This window comes from Astyanax mexicanus, chromosome 9 (genome assembly GCF_023375975.1).
Source record: "Astyanax mexicanus isolate ESR-SI-001 chromosome 9, AstMex3_surface, whole genome shotgun sequence".
Taxonomy (NCBI): domain Eukaryota; kingdom Metazoa; phylum Chordata; class Actinopteri; order Characiformes; family Acestrorhamphidae; genus Astyanax; species Astyanax mexicanus.
In genome coordinates this window covers 28,934,329-28,947,618 of record NC_064416.1, presented here as the reverse complement: position 1 = coordinate 28,947,618, position 13,290 = coordinate 28,934,329, and the positions used below count along the sequence as shown (strand labels likewise).

General features: G+C 39.8%; 1 protein-coding gene across 1 annotated transcript in view; it reads right to left on the bottom strand.

Moving 5' to 3' along the window:
- rasgrf1 (Ras protein specific guanine nucleotide releasing factor 1) overlaps positions 1–13,290 on the bottom strand; it is a 62,367-nt gene that overhangs the window by 19,592 nt on the left and 29,485 nt on the right. Inside the window, exons 11-16 of the mRNA XM_007235681.4 lie at positions 10,528–10,591; positions 9,281–9,423; positions 9,009–9,091; positions 7,264–7,512; positions 3,941–4,311; positions 2,543–2,662 (exon numbers count right to left, since the gene is read on the bottom strand). Coding sequence (XP_007235743.2) covers positions 2,543–2,662; positions 3,941–4,311; positions 7,264–7,512; positions 9,009–9,091; positions 9,281–9,423; positions 10,528–10,591 — 1,030 coding nt within the window. The remainder of the gene's footprint in view (positions 1–2,542; positions 2,663–3,940; positions 4,312–7,263; positions 7,513–9,008; positions 9,092–9,280; positions 9,424–10,527; positions 10,592–13,290) is intronic.

The following is a 13,290-nucleotide window of genomic DNA, read 5'->3' as shown; positions in this document are numbered from 1 at the left end:
GGCATGTCGAAAGGTGGTCGTCTATTGGTCTATTGGAGCTGACGTTCCGCGTGGCCGCCATTTTGGAGTCGGTCACCATGCGCCCCCCAGTGGATTAATTTACACTGAGTTTAACAAACCGATAATATTAATACCTCTACCAATTTTTACCCGATTTACACACGGTTTGGTTTGTTACAAACAGCAGAGATGTAGTTATGATACAGGACACTGTGACACATTACAAATACGTGCTTTCATGCTGAAATACTTTATATTATGTTCTTTAACAAAGACAGACATATGGTATAGCATATTAATAAGTACATAAATTAATTAATTTATTAATATATATATACATATATATATATATATATATATATATGTGTGTGTGTGCGTACATGTGTGTGTGTGCATCTATGTACATAAATATAAAATTAATTCATATTATTAGAACACACTATAAAGTATTTCAGCATGAAAGCACGTATTTGTAATGTCCTGAATCATAACTACATCTCTGCTGTTTGTAACAAACCAAACCGTGTGTAAATCGGGTAAAAATTGGTAGAGTTATGAATATTATCGGTTTATTAAACTCCTTCCTCCGTGTAAATTCATCCACTGGGGGCGCATGGTGGCCGACTCCAAAATGGCGGCCACACTTTCGACACGCCCACACCTTTCGACACGCCCAGTACTCCGAGCTGCAGAGAGCCACCCAGTGTTCTGATTGGTTAAACAAGCCCCGTAATCTGATTGGTCTAGATAGAGCTTTCCTATTGGTCCATCAATCAGGCGTAAAAACAGGGTCAAAATTCGCAACTGCAGCTAGAGCTTCGCACCCGCAGCAGAGAAGATGAATGAGAGGATTTTTAGCTCCACAGTGAAAAACACCCACTGTCACATTTACAACCTCACAAATTCCATGTGATTTTTGGTCTGACCCAGCTTAAGCCATTTGAGCAGTAATGATTCACACATTCAAGAGATTGGATTTACACATTTAAAAATATATATTTATATATAATTAAAATATTTTTTCACATTTGTACATTTGAATTATTATTAATATTACTTTCTGTTTCAAGTTTGCACATTCCAGTTAATTTGTGGATTTGGATTTTCGTGCATGCAGTTGTTTAAACGCAGTTACAAGTTTCAGTACATTTGTGACTTCTGTTTTACAAACTCAAAATCTTTATGACCCTTTTTTGACTCCATACGCGAAAGTTTAGAATTTTACTGTGTGGAAATATTTTTATCTGATAGATAAGTGTGTACAGTTATTCTGATATTAAGCCCTTTTAAATCATCATCACACAAGTTCTGTTGAGATCTGTAGCTCTAAAATGACAGAGAACTGCTTAATAATGTAAAAGGGGTGACCAAATTTTATGATAATAATGCAAAACCTGACACTATTGGCTCTATCTTAGACCCTGATCAAGGCAAGCTGCGATGCTCACTGTGATCTTACACCCTGTCAACAGTCTATTTTTATGCCTTGCACCCGTGTCGTTTGAATAGCAAAAGCACATATGAATATATCTGTATTGATGGTGTGGCATGGTGGCCTGGATATGAGTTGTGTTCAGGTAAATTTCGGGCCTATTGCTATCTTGGCAAACAAAGGTGTGCCACTGACTGATTTGAACCCTAACAACAGTCATCAGTCAGATGTTCATTGCTATCTTGACAATGCAGGTGTACCACTTGCACTAAGCACACATAGACCTTCACTTGTTACACACAAGAACACCCAGCAGTCCAACTTTTACATCAACAATAAACAGAACACTGCTAAAAATAAATGAACACTGCTATTCCCGTAAATGTTTCCTCAGCTGAGAATCGCAGAAGCACTGCGTCATTAAAATAGCAATCTGCTAAAGTCAGAGCACACCTGGCTCTTAGAGAAAATGGCAAGTAAAATGCTAATTGGTTTAATTTACCTTCCACCCAAAACACTCACATAATTAATTAAGAGAATAAGTACATGCCTTTTGCGCATTGCAAAGTATACTTTTCCCGTTGTTACGATAACAAAGATACACTGACACGCCGTAAATCAAGCTGCGCAGTGCACGGTTGATGGCTCGCCTATAGATTGAGATTGCAAAAATTGGGCCGTACATTTTAAACCTTTAAATGGTACTTGTGTACACTCAACAAACAGATTCATTATTCTCAAAATGATTTTGAACAATAAGATTATTCCACTTTACTACTAGAGAGTGGGGCATAACATGGTCATGCATGACTGGGCTGCTGATTGATTTGGTTTAATTGTAAACTGGTGTTAAAAAAGTCTTAATGCTTTTATAAGATCACTTTACATTGCTAAATCACAATCACAAAATGCTGCTGAATCAATGTGAGTGAATCACTGTGCATTAGCTGCAGTATCTGCACTAGTATGGTGTCAAGCCATTGATAAAGTTGGTTTTGGCTGCTGAAAGGGTGCAGGTGGCTAATCTGCGGGAGATGCAGGTGCACTGGTTTCACTTGTTCTCGGCCAGCGATGGCTCTGCCAGCAAGGCAGGGACAGAGCGTACCATACCTGAGGAGTTTTTGCACTTGATATTTTTCGGAGTGGTGGGCGATTTGGTGGGTGATGCCTCGGCCTCCGCATCGTCGCTCTGGACCTGCTCACCGTCACTCTCCTCCCTCACCGAAATATCTGCAGGAATTTAAGGGCCACATCTTAACTTTCATACTGTGAGGCAAACCATACACTGTAAACCAAAGGTTGGAAAGCAACACCAACACTAGCTAAAAAAATCCATATTTTTTCAAATATTCAGGTGTTGCTTTAATAGTCCTGTCCCTTATCCATATTATTGTTTCACATTCAGATTTAATTAATCACGTGTTCTTTTGCAGTACCAGTCAAAAGTTTGGAAACACCTGCATTGTTAATAAACACTCAAGTCAACCAGCCTATTAAGAAAGACATCAAAATCATGTAGAAACTTAAAAATGTTAAACAAACTAAAATACTCTGTGAAGCATTTAGGTGCTCTTATCTGGGGTGCTGTTAACTTGGGTTTCTGAAGCTGATATCTCTGATGAAATTATTCTATACAATAGATGTAACTCTCAGTTACTGGGGCGGTCCTGATGAGGGCCAGTTTCATCCTAAAGTTTGAATTTAAATTGTGGCCAAACTTTTGACTGGTACTGTATGTAAAAGAACATCACTCCAAAACAATATTTACCACAAATATACATACTAAAAACTACCTTGATTATTTATATATACATTTGATATTTGTATTACAAAACATTTGGCATACAGCTCTGGAAAAAAATAGTCTCTCTGATTTTGCTATGTATATGTACATGTTTCTATAAAGTACAGACAACATTTCTCCCAAACAAAAATATTGTAATTTAGAGCATTTTATTTTTGCTCTATTTTTGCAGAAAATGAGAAATGTTTGAAATAACAAAAATTATGTAAAGCTTTCAGACCTCAAATAATGCAAAGAAAACAAGTTCATAATTATAAAGTTTTAAGATTTCAGAAATCACAGTTTTCATGCTTCTCAGCAAGTTCCCCTCCACCAGTCTTACACACTGCTTTTGGATAGCTTTATGTCACTCATGGTGAAAAAAATTAAGTAAGCAGTTCAGCTTGGTTTGATGGCTTGTGATCATCCATCTTCTTCTTGATTATATTCCAGAGGTTTTCAATTTGGTAAAATCAAAGAAACTCATTATTTTTAAGTAGTCTCTTAATTTTATCCAGAGCTGTATATTTCAATATATATATCAAATAAAAAACACCATAGGCAAAAACAAATGTCACTAAATGGGGTTAAAAATAAAAAAATATGCAACTCCTTTTCGGGGACAATATGTACCAGTAATCTGAAATTTGTACTGCATAGGTAAAGCATTACACTATATATTATTGCTTGATGGGACTTTAGTCTGCTCTGGCACGCTCACTCACCCTGTTTGGCCAGTGTGGAATCCTCAGCCCGGTCAGATTTGCTCTCTCCCTCATCTGGGATTTTGCTGCTGATGGGGCTGGATACATAGAGTTTGTTGATATCCAGTGTGGTCTTGCTGAATGGAGACATGGCAGAGTACATGCTTGCATAGCCGTTAGAGGAGCAGCTGAGGGCGGCCAGGTCCAGCGCTTTGCCGCCTGTTATGATGGGGATGTTGAGGGACAGTTTCCGGCGGCGGTTGGGTGAAGATGTCTTGGCGATGGCCAGAGGAGGAGGAGAGGAAAACTTGCGGCTTGCACGAGGAGACTTCGGTGGCTCACCGTACAACAGCTTATTATTTTGACTACTGGCAAAGAACAGCTCCAGAGAACTATAATACAAACAGAGAGAGAGAGAGTCACGCAGTCACTGCTTAGCTGTAAAGCTTTAAATTTAGTCAATCAAACATAAGCATGACACTAATTTACATTTTTACACTAGCACTTTTTGGTACATCAGCTGATACATCAGCTCACAGATATCTTGTGCTCCATCTACCCACCCGGAGAGAGCAAGGCCAATTGTGCTCTCTCAGGGCTCCGGCAGGTGATGGCAAGCTACATGAACAGGATTCGAACCAGCGATCTCCTGATCATAGTGCAGTTTTGCTTGAAACTTCAGATTGTTGCCTGAGGCTATGTTTATTTTTATTTTTTATTTTTTCAGATGCACTTACAACTTCTCACAATAGCTATTTATTTTTGAACACTTCTGCTGCCTAGTGGAATTTTTGATATGGCCTCTGTTCAGTCTTACACAATACATCAAACTCATTTATTTCAGTGTTGTACCTGCCAGACTGCTGCACAGAGGAACACGCTGCAGTGGAAGTACACCACGTGGCTCTCAGCTTGAGTCAGGGTACAAATCCTCTTTGCTTTTACACTCTAGCACATTACGGCTATGATTCTCCTGCACAGAGAAGTGCAGAAGACCCCTGGAATTTGCCCCCCGAAAGGAATTCTTGTCTTACTTCAGCTCATCAGCAGAAAGCACAGCGCTGTTTGGAGCTGCAGTGCACCGATGAGCAGAAAAAATAGAAGAGCGCGTGTGTGGCGTAGTGTTCATATTTGCCAGTAAAGGCTGCGGAGAGCTCTCCCACACTCCGCGCCACCCTCAGCGTCATCCAGCACCCAGAAATAGAGCCCTTTCTGACAAGCTAGGTGAGCGACAAGGGAGCTGAGCGGGGGAGGCCCAAGGAGGGCTGGGGGGGGGATGCTGGGTGTAGGAGTGTGGGAGGCCCCCAGCTCTGGCTGCAGAGAGAGAGAAAAAAAAGAGGGAGGGAGAGAGCGATACATGGGAAGAGTAAGGGAAAGCACAAGTGAAGGAGAGGGAAGGAATGAGAAAAGTGGGGGGAGAATGAAGGAGAGAGTGGGAGAGAAAGGAGAATGCAGACAGAAAGAGAAACAGACAGAGTAGAGTGTGAGAGAGAAAGAAGAGAAGAGAGGGATAAAGATGAAGAAAAGGTATTAAGAAATTAAGGAAGAGCAGGAGAAATGTGCTGCAGTAAAGACAGAAAAAGAGGGGGAAAGAAAAAAGACAGAGAGTAAGAGAGATGGCAAGAAAAAAGAGACAAACAGGGGAGAGAGAGAAAGAGAGTTGTGGGAAAGAGAGCGAGTGACAGTGAAAGAGGTAGAAAAGGGAAGAGAGGGATTTCTATAGTGGGGGGTAATGGAGGGCCGAGAAAAGATTGGCTGTAAATGTGTAAACTAAATATTTAATCCAGCAGATCATCTGCAGGCAGCTGAGGGCGGGGTCCTGCAGCAGAGTGGCCAGTTGCTAAGGTGACGGTGAAAGACCCTGCTGAGATGCTTCAGTTAGGAAGGCAGAAAAGGGGGCTGGTCCCCAATTACAGCGCTGTGCAGTGGAACACACACACACATACGTTAGGACAACACCTAAACCTTCTCCTATTTAGCCATATCATTAATAATCACACATAAAGAGGGGCCAAACAGTTTTTTCTGTTCTATTACATACTCACTATATGGACTGAAACATGCACTCCAGAGAGTGGAATCCGGTTAGTGGTGTTAAAAGTCTTTATTTGTTTTTCTTTACAAGATGCGTGTACATGCCAAATCCATGTAGAAATGTAATTTCTATGTATATACCCTACCTGTGCTAATCACAGATGGAATTTGTCCCATCCGTGCAGTGAAAACACATACAAACCACTGAGTACTCTCAGAAAACACACAGTGACACAGTGAGCACACATGCCCAGAGTGGTGGGAACACCTTGGTCAAGGGCCCAACAGTGGTGACCCACCAAACCCAGGCACCAAAAGTGGTGGATCAGTGGTTAGAGAACCCGGCCATCGACAACAAGGTTGTGGTTTCCAACATAGCCAGGTGCCAAAACCACAATTTTGATGTCAATGGCCCGGTGCTCTATCCACTGATCCACCACTTCCCAACAGAAAGATAAAAAAAGGGGGCACCCAGATTTTGAACTTTGGACCTCTTGGTCTGCAGTGAAATGCTCTACTTCTGATATACCCCCAAACTAAATTTATATTACATAAAGTTTGTGATGCTGGAATGCTGGGTGCCCCATGTCCTGCACCTTTTATGTGTTTAATCAACTGTCAATGTAGAGTCAGTGTGTTAGTAGGACAAATTCAACTCTAAGTCTCTAGGAAGTGGTAAGAATCCACTAAAAATACAGTAGCTTAGCATAACATGTTTTACCTAACTACTGAATAAAATAATATAAATATAAATGTATAGTACCTGCTGACGATGGATTAGTTTTATGGCTCCTTTACTAACCTACAGCAATTTATGTAATATCAAAGCTTATTAAAGCCTTGTGCTGATCGCAGCCATTAAAGCCACACTTTGTAAAGCCATTTATCTGAATCACTTTACCTTTCAGATGTCACATGAGCCCAAGGAACTTCACTATCAAGTATAAAAAGGTCCTTAATTTAATTGTTTACAAAAAACGAAATAACAAGTAATTAAAGGACATACAACATCTTATTATGGAGTTTACTATTGGCCTTGAGTCACGTACATCAATCTGGAGTACATCTCAATCCTCTTGCTTTGGCTTGAGTGGTAACTGAGTAGTGAAGTGGCTGGGTTGGAAAATGTACCTTCAAAAGGTATTTTTCTTCCAAAATAGACTAACAACGAACGAAAACTTAAGAGACTGCTTTGCTCCCATGTGTTTCTGGTCATTGTCATTGCCTAATACTCTTATGTCTACTGAACGCACTCCTTTTTTTAGTGTGGACATCTCTACTCAAGCAAAGTAGATAGTTGTGAGACTCACCGGGCTGGAATGGCACTGATGGGCCTCTTGTAGATGGCAATGAGTTTGTCCAGAACAACATCGGCAGTGGTGAAGACACGGTAGGAGTGCAGGAAGGTGTTGAGGAAGTCGATGGAGAGGAAGCGTAGGTCAGTCAGACGCTCCAGCAGTCGCTCAACACTGGCATAGCGGATCTGCAGCACCTTGCATGAGTTCATCATCTTACTAAACCGGATGTCCACATCGTCGCAGTATAGACTGGCATCGGATCTGAACATGAAACAAAACGATGGGTTATCAGACGTTATGCAACATTGGACATTGTCAACTACCTGTTATTAAAATTCCAATTTATGTCCAAAACAAGACCTCTAAACAATGAATTCAATTTAGCTACTTAAAGGTGCTAACACTGGTCTTCATTCATATACACAGCTTGTATTAATTCTACAGAAAAGCATCGCCAAAAGAACTCTGGGGTAGTCACACATAAGCCTAAGGTCACACATACCCAATGCCAAATGTCAGCTAGAGGGGGCTGTGGAGCTGTGAAACTATATTCTTAAGTGATGGAGCACCAATTAATACCACTGTGATAAGCAGGATTGCTGTTTGTGATACAGAACTAATCATCCAATAACAGAACCTGACCACACTAATGCTCTTATAGTGTAAAGTCTTCTCAAATAAGCTGTTATTGCAGCAAAAGTTGGACAAGAGAGTACAGTTTTTTATTGGTACTGCCATTTATCACATCCATATATTTAATAAAACTTTATTTAATTGTATTTAGTCTATATATCGTTTAATGTTTATTTGCTGCAACTTTGGGTCAAAAATTATGCAATTTCTATCCTCTGTATGTTCATATGTACATATGCAGTATTTGACAATAAAACTACTTAAACTTGAACATGACAGTGTATTATTAACACCCTTGAATTTGGAAGAAACTCTGGAGCAGGTGTCTACAATCTTCTGGACAAAAAGTCGAAATGATAAAACTGATGTAACATTTATGCAGTTAATGGGTAATTAACTATAGCTAATTAACTTGTAAGTTAACCCTCTGGACTAAAAAAAACAGATTTAGTTTAAATTCAAGTCATATTTAATGTTTTTTGATGTTTATATTAGGGATCTCCCCAATCTAATCATGTGATCGGAAATCAGGGCCGATCATGTACTTTTCAAAGGATTGGAAACAGGAAGAAAAAATCTGGATCACTGATTTATCAAAATGTAATGTTATAGATGACCCCCTCACATCACCCAAGTGTATCAATATGCAATATATTATATAGATATTATAAACCAGTAAAATAGTCAAGTCTGAATGACATCCAGGCCTAAACTACACTACATTATTATTACTGTCTCTCTCCTAAAAATACAGAACTACCAGCATTTAAAAAAATCATTATATTAATTAGTTTTAGTTTGTAAATTTAGGAAATTATGTTTAAATGGAATTCATTTATATGGCCATTTAGTACTTGTATATTTTGCTAAAAACTGTCTGTTTTGATACCGTTGTTTCAATAATAATAAAAAAAATGTGTGCAGTGTCCTTAATGAACTCATAAGTGTTGTATGTTTTTAAATTAAAACATGGACGAAACATAAATCCACCTACTGCAGATAAAAGGGTTAATGATGAACATCCACGTAAATCAGAACACATATATCTTAACTATGTATTAACACAAATATATTAATTTGTCTCTATCAGGAAAGTATCTGTTTCATTATAAGAGAACTCTTACTTGATCATCTGTGGCACTGTGACTTTTGAGTTTTCCTCAAAGGCATTCATCATAAGCCCATTGCACCTAATGTTGTCAATGCACTGTGGGGTAGAGAAAGAGAACGAGAGAGAGAGAGAGAGAGATAGAGAGAGAGAAGAGAGAGAGAAGAGAGAGAGAGAGAGAAAGAGAGAGAGGATGAACACAGGTCTCAAACCACAGAGAAGAAAGGGTTACACTGTCCATAGCTGAAGCTATACGGATGACTGAGCCAGAAGGTGCATTAGACGTGCCTGGCTGATGTCACTGGTCCAGGCTGATTTCTCTTGTCGTGAAGAGGCCACCAGGATGACGGTGAAGGACTGGCTGTCTTTGGGCTCCACCACGATCTTAAAATCCAGGTGCTCCATGTCCTGGCCGCTCTTGTCTGACTTTGCTACAAAGAGCAGATGAAACAAACACACCCATTTAAGGCCTGCACTTTTTTAAAAGGTTTTCAGAGGCTTGGCAAAAAAATACAGATACAGATCTGGAAAAAATAAGAGACCACTTAAAAATTATGAATTCCTTTGATTTTACCAAATTGAAAACCTCTGGAATATAATCAAGAGGAAGATGGAATATCACAAGCCATCAAATCAAGCTGAACTGCTTGAATTTTTGCACCAGCAGTGGTATTTTTTTAAATCCAAAAGCAGTGTGTAAGACTGGTGGAGGAGAACATGCCAATATGCATTAAAAATGTGGTTAAAAAACAGGGTTATTCCACCAAATATTGATTTCTGAACTCTTAAAACTTAATAATATGTACTTGATTCTTTGTATTATTTGAGGTCTGAAAGCTCTGAAATATCTTTTTTGTTATTTCAGCCATTTCTCATTTCCTGCAAATAAATGCTCTAAATGACAAATTTTTTATTTTACTCAAACATAAACCTATAAATAGCAAAATTAGAAAAACTGATTCAGAAACTGAAGTGGTCTCTTAATTTCTTTCCAGAGCTGTATATATATATATGGCTTCTAATACAATGTACGAATCACCTGTCTCCCACTAGCAGACCTCACTCCAACTCCAATAAACCTTGCCATGATCACGCTGGCAAGTTTTCAACCTTTCTCACAAGATAACACCTCATAACTTATACAGTTGTAGTCATTCCCAATGCTTTCCACAAGATATCACTTCATGATCAACTTACATAGTGCTATCTCATAGTCTTTGGCATGTAGGTGTAAGATACAACACTAGTAGTCTTGACTTTGATTTATCCTGAATTAGATTTTTGCCTCAATTTTGTCAGAAAGTTTAAATTACACCCTTATTATTAAGTAATCACAATTGAGTAATCACAAGGGAAACAATAAAAGCTATAAATGGATAAAGGGTATAAGAGGAACGCTGTTTCTGTGTCAATTTGTGGAACTGTATTAATAGCTACGCAGTCCATTATGAGGTAATCATGCATTGGTATTTCACAGCAGTACATGTTCCATTGCCTGCAGGGATAGACAGAAATCAAAACAATCTGATACTTACACTCATCATCTGTGCTCTCTGGATCCTCGATCAGTGTGCAGTCGATAAGTGACACCACTCCATTCTGCAGGCCAGAGATACAGCACAGTGAGACGCACTCACCAAATCCGCTGCTATCAAATAATCAATACCGGCTACCCTAAAACAGTCATTACTGAATTGCCTGAATTTCCCCAAAGACCAGGGGACAATATGGGGTTATTGAGTGTGGTAAAATTACAGCCAACTCAAAGGTTGTTATCTTCGAGGCCCCTGAAGTAACAAACCATTTCATTGACTTAACAAGAATTTACAGTCATTTTATGAACTAAAGGCAGACACAAACAGAGCTGCTGATTACATTTCCCCAATGCCGACTTCAGCATTGAGCATTCAGCTCAATGTACAAACAGAAAGTAGCCAATCATACGATACAGTCAGTGAGTGGGGTCATTTTATTTTAAATAATGTTTAGAAATATAGAAATGAATGTCATTATATTAATGTTCATCAATGATGTCACAACATTCAGCCTCAGACAGCACACATGCATGGCCCATCCTCTCACTTCCTCTCACACTTTTCTTTCTAAACCTCACTTCTCTCTCCCTATTAGTTTTTTATTTTATCACTCCCTCTCATTTTTGTCTACTCCTCATACTCCTCAGCCTTTTCTCTCACTCATGTCTCTTTCTATTCCCGTTCACTCACTCATCTGCCTCTTCTGTATCTCCTCACACTTTTCAGTAAATCCTCACTTGTTTACTGTATCTCTTAATCATTTCTTACTCTCTCTGTCACTCCCCCATCTTCTCTCTTCCTCTCACCCCTTAATCTTGACTCTCCTCTTTCACTCCTCACACTCTTCTCCCTTCCCCTCTTACTGTCCTCCTATCTCACTCTTTCTGTCTCTCTCTCACACCTTATTCTTCTCTCTCCCTCTCACTCGGCACTCTTCTATTTATCTCTTAATTCTCACACTCTTCTCTCTCTCCCTCTAAATGTTTTTTCTCTTTCTCATGCCTCACTGTTTTCTCTTACTCTTGACTCTTCTCTTAAACTCCTCACTCCTCTCCCTCACCCCTTACTGTTCTCTCTCACTCTTTGAGTCTTCTCCTTCACTTTTCACTCTTCTCTTTCACTCTTTCTGCCTCTCGTCCCTCATTCATATCTCGCCCTCTCACTCAGCACTGTGCTATTTCTCTCTCAATTCTTACACTCTTCTCTCTCTCCCACCCAGTCTTTTCTCTCTTTCTTATCCCTCACTTTTCTCTCTTCTCTTGACTCTCCTCTTTCACTCCTCACACTCTTCTCCCTTCCCCTCTTACTGTTCTCCTATCTCACCCTTTCTATATCTCTCTCATGCCTCATTCTTCTCTCTCTCTCACTCTGCACTCTACTATTTCTCTCTCAATTCTTACACTCTTTTCTCTCCCACTCTCACTCTTTTTTCTCTTTCTCATCCCTCACTGTTCTCTTACTCTTGACTCTCCTCTTAAACTCCTCACTCCTCTCCCTCCTCCCTTACTATTCTCTCTAACTCTCGAGTCTTCTCCTTCACTTCTCACTCTTCTATTTCACTCATTCTGATTCTCTATCACGTCTCATTCTTCTTTCTACCTCTCACTTGGCACTCTTCTATCTCTATCAATTCTCACTCTTCTCTCTCTACCTCTCACTCTTCTCTCTCTTTCTCACTCCTCACTGTTCCCTCTCAAACTCTTGACTCTTTTCTTTCATTCCTCAAACTCTTCTCTCTCCCTCTCACTCCTCACTCTTCCCTCTCTTTCTCTTGACTCTTTTCTTTCATTCCTCAAACTCTTCTCTCTCCCTCTCACTCCTCACTCTTCCCTCTCTCACTCTTGGGTTTTCTCTTTTACTCCTTACACTCTTGACTTTTTCCTTCCTCTTCTCTCACTATTCTCTCTCATTCTAACCCCTCTCTGTTCTGTCTCACTCCCAACTCTTCGCTCTCTACCTCTTACTTGTCACTCCTCTCTCTCACTCTTCTTTTGTTTCTCCCAAAAGTTTTCACACACCAGTCACACGTGCAAAAGCATGCATGTTTGTACACACAAAGGCATAAACACACACACAGACACTTGCATACACCTGTGACATAGAGGTGTGCCAAAAAATCGATTCACATAAGAATCTTGATTCTCATTTACTACGATTCAGAATCGATTTAAAATGTCCCAAAATCGATTCTGAGGGGCGGGTTTTAGACTGATTTTGGGCTGGGTATTTTTGTTGGACCTGGCAACCCTGGGGATAGCGCTTGTCCTTTCAAACGGAGATCTTCCAGACACACACAGAGCGTAGGTGTATGAGAATCACCGGTAAGATGGCAGAACAAGCACTATATTACATTAGATTAACGTGTAGTTTCAATGTTTTATGGCAGAATGCTTCATAACAAGCATAAAAAAGATCGCTAGTAGTTAGTTTCAGTAACTGTTAGCTAGCTAACTAGCTAACTTTCCAGTTCCACCTTAAATAACGCTACAGGTGGCAGCGGGCTGCAGCATTTAAGGCGGAACGGAAAAATACAATAAGCTAATCAGAGCTAATTTCAGCTCCTCATCACAGAGGAATTAAGGAATGGACCATATGAATTAATTTCTCCACCTCCTGCCCCCTTTCTGAAGAAATACAACGACCTTAAATTAACTAGTTAATCAGCAGCTGCTCCTGAACTTTAGCGCTCCACTGCTATCATCACATCAGCCCAGCAGCGTCACCTACACACCACCGCTAGTAGCCTGGTAATAAAGCAGTGTT